The sequence below is a fragment of the Scylla paramamosain genome, chromosome 10 (assembly GCF_035594125.1).
Source record: "Scylla paramamosain isolate STU-SP2022 chromosome 10, ASM3559412v1, whole genome shotgun sequence".
NCBI classification, from domain to species: Eukaryota; Metazoa; Arthropoda; class Malacostraca; order Decapoda; family Portunidae; genus Scylla; species Scylla paramamosain.
This window is the reverse complement of record NC_087160.1, coordinates 905001-907500: the sequence shown is the minus strand read 5'-3', so window position 1 is coordinate 907500 and position 2500 is coordinate 905001. Positions and strand designations below refer to the sequence as shown.

The window sequence follows — 2500 nt, the reverse complement described above, 5'->3', positions numbered from 1 at the left end:
TCTCTCTCTCTCTCTCTCTCTCTCTCTCTCTCTCTCTCTCTCTCTCTCTCTCGCAACACACCGCATGCAAACACACATTATCATCTCCCTACAGTGTTGCCAACGAGTGTCATAGTGATCAACCCCGGCCCAGCGAGGGAAGGGGAGAAGATGAGACTACTGTGCACCTCCACCGGATCGCGTCCTTCCGCCAACCTCACCTGGACAGTACGAGGAGTGACCCGCTCAGCACAGAAGGAGGTGAGTAGAACGACAGGTGACGGGAGGGAATGGAAAGGTAAGTATGGTAGAGAATGGAAGGGATGAAGTTTCTAAAATGTTAATGTGACTACAAAAAAATTCTAGGAAAGGAAAGGAAGGTTAAAATAAGAGTGATTTGGGAGGTTTTCTGGGAAGCGAAATAAAAAGGAGAGCAAAAAGTAAAGGTGAAGAAGTTTTTAGGAATGGAATGGAAAGGAAAGGCAAAGCTGGCCAAGGGAGTTTGTGGGGAAAGGGAAGGGAAGGGAAAGGCAAGGCAGTAGGTTGTGGGTCTGTGTACGCAATGCAATGATGTGGTTGACTTGGTGTGTAGGGGAGAAGGTGGGTTACCTGATTACCCTCCTGTGCGTCTGTAGGATGTGTCTGTGTAAGGAAGCTGCTTATTCTTGATTTACTTGTGGATGGTACGGGAGGTTTTCCAAGTGTTCATGAGAAAACGAGATCATAAAAAAAATTAACAGAAACAGATGTGGAAAAAAACGTTAGGCATACACATGGCAGTAACTTCATAACGTTAATTTTAATATTCATCTATAATGTCTGTTTATAAATTCATCTGATTTTCTTGTAAAGCCCCATATTGACTCAGCACTAACAACATCATTACTAAGTCTATTCCAGTCACTAACCACTGTCGTGTCTTCTGTTGAAACCTCCTGTTGACTCATATCTGATAAGTGAACACATTCCAGTCATTTACCAACTGATTTTAGAGCTAGGCACTTCCTATTTCCTCTTCAAATCTACTAACCTTGAACCCATTCCTTTATATCCTATCCTTGCTATTTAACCTGAGGATCTGGTTTAGAATATTCCAATCATTCACATCATTTTAGAACTGATTACTTCCCATTCCCTCTTCAAATCTGCAAAGTTTAAACCCACAACTGTTCTATCCTGACTATACCTGAGGATCTTGTTTAGAATATTCCAGTCATTCTTTACCTCATTTTATAGCCAGCCACATCCTATTCCCTCATCAAATCCACCAAGTCTGAACCCACAACTGTCCTAACCTGACTAGACATAAGGATCTTGTTTGCGTAAATGATTTTTGCTAAAAGCGACGATGAAGGCGAGTGTCGGTCAAGCCGCTCAGAGACCAAGGCTAATACATGAGGTGATGGAGGCTGCATCTGTAACGGAGCGGAAATTGTGGGAGACTGGGAACGGATGTGAGGTGCAACACTGCTCGAGAAGGAGGAAGAGGAAGAGGATGAGGAAGAAAATGAGGTGTTTGCATTGTCTAGGGAAGAAAATTCAAGAGCCTGAGAGGAATACAGAGAGAGAGAGAGAGAGAGAGAGAGAGAGAGAGAGAGAGAGAGAGAGAGAGAGAGAGAGAGAGAGAGAGAGACCCCATTTTTTCTATATACAATCCCACTGAAAGACGCAAAGAGAGAGACGTTGCAGTGATCAAGGTGGAAATAAAATACGAAAGAGTCAAAGCGAGATTAACCATCATTTTTTTAATGTTTACCTTCACCGCACACCGCACAACGCTCAATGCTCCTTCCTTCCCAACACACACCACTGCTGCTCCTTTCAATGCCACGCACCGCACACCACTCATAGCTGCTCGCTCCTCCCTCGCGCTCCGTCAACATCAAATCCCAAAGCTAGCATGCAAACGCCGACGGGGAGAAGGGTACAGTAACGTGCAGTATTGAGTGAGAGAGGGAAATGAACGGACGCAATACTGATAGCTGTGTGAAAAATGAAATATATATATACCAAGAAGAACGTATGTAGAAGTGACTGGTGTATTTATTTATTTTTTTTAGTGTTGATTTTAGTTTCTGAGAGGAATTATCGTTTAGCTTGAGAAATAGTTCAGTAAATGCTTCTTGTTCAAGGAGTTTTCTTCCTTTGCTTGATGTTTTGTGTTTTTAGAAGATAAGGTTAACGATTTATTTATTTATTTATTTATTTTTCATTGTGATTTTATAGTTTTGGAAAGGAAATGTTGCTTAGGTTAAGAATTACGGAGGAGGAGTACTGTAAATGGTTATCTTTAAGGTAACTTTCATCCATTTCCTTACTTTTTTTCTTTATATACGAGGTGTGTCATTAAAGTTCCAGGACTGGTGCCACACAAGTTTTATTTCACATCCAGGCTACAAACTATAGGTTATCTCCTTCGAAGTAATCCCCCTGGCACCGCATGCACTTGTCCATCCTTCTCTGCCAGGCTTGCATGCACTGCTGGAAGGATTCTTGCGGGATGCTCCTCAGCTCCGTCGTC

At 42.5% G+C, this 2500-nt stretch overlaps 1 protein-coding gene across 1 annotated transcript in view; it reads left to right on the top strand.

Annotated features, from left to right (window-relative positions):
- LOC135104034 (hemicentin-1-like) overlaps nt 1–2500 on the top strand; it is a 115586-nt gene that overhangs the window by 86766 nt on the left and 26320 nt on the right. The window contains 1 exon segment of the mRNA XM_064010910.1: nt 95–240. Within this exon segment, the coding sequence (XP_063866980.1) occupies nt 95–240 (146 nt within the window).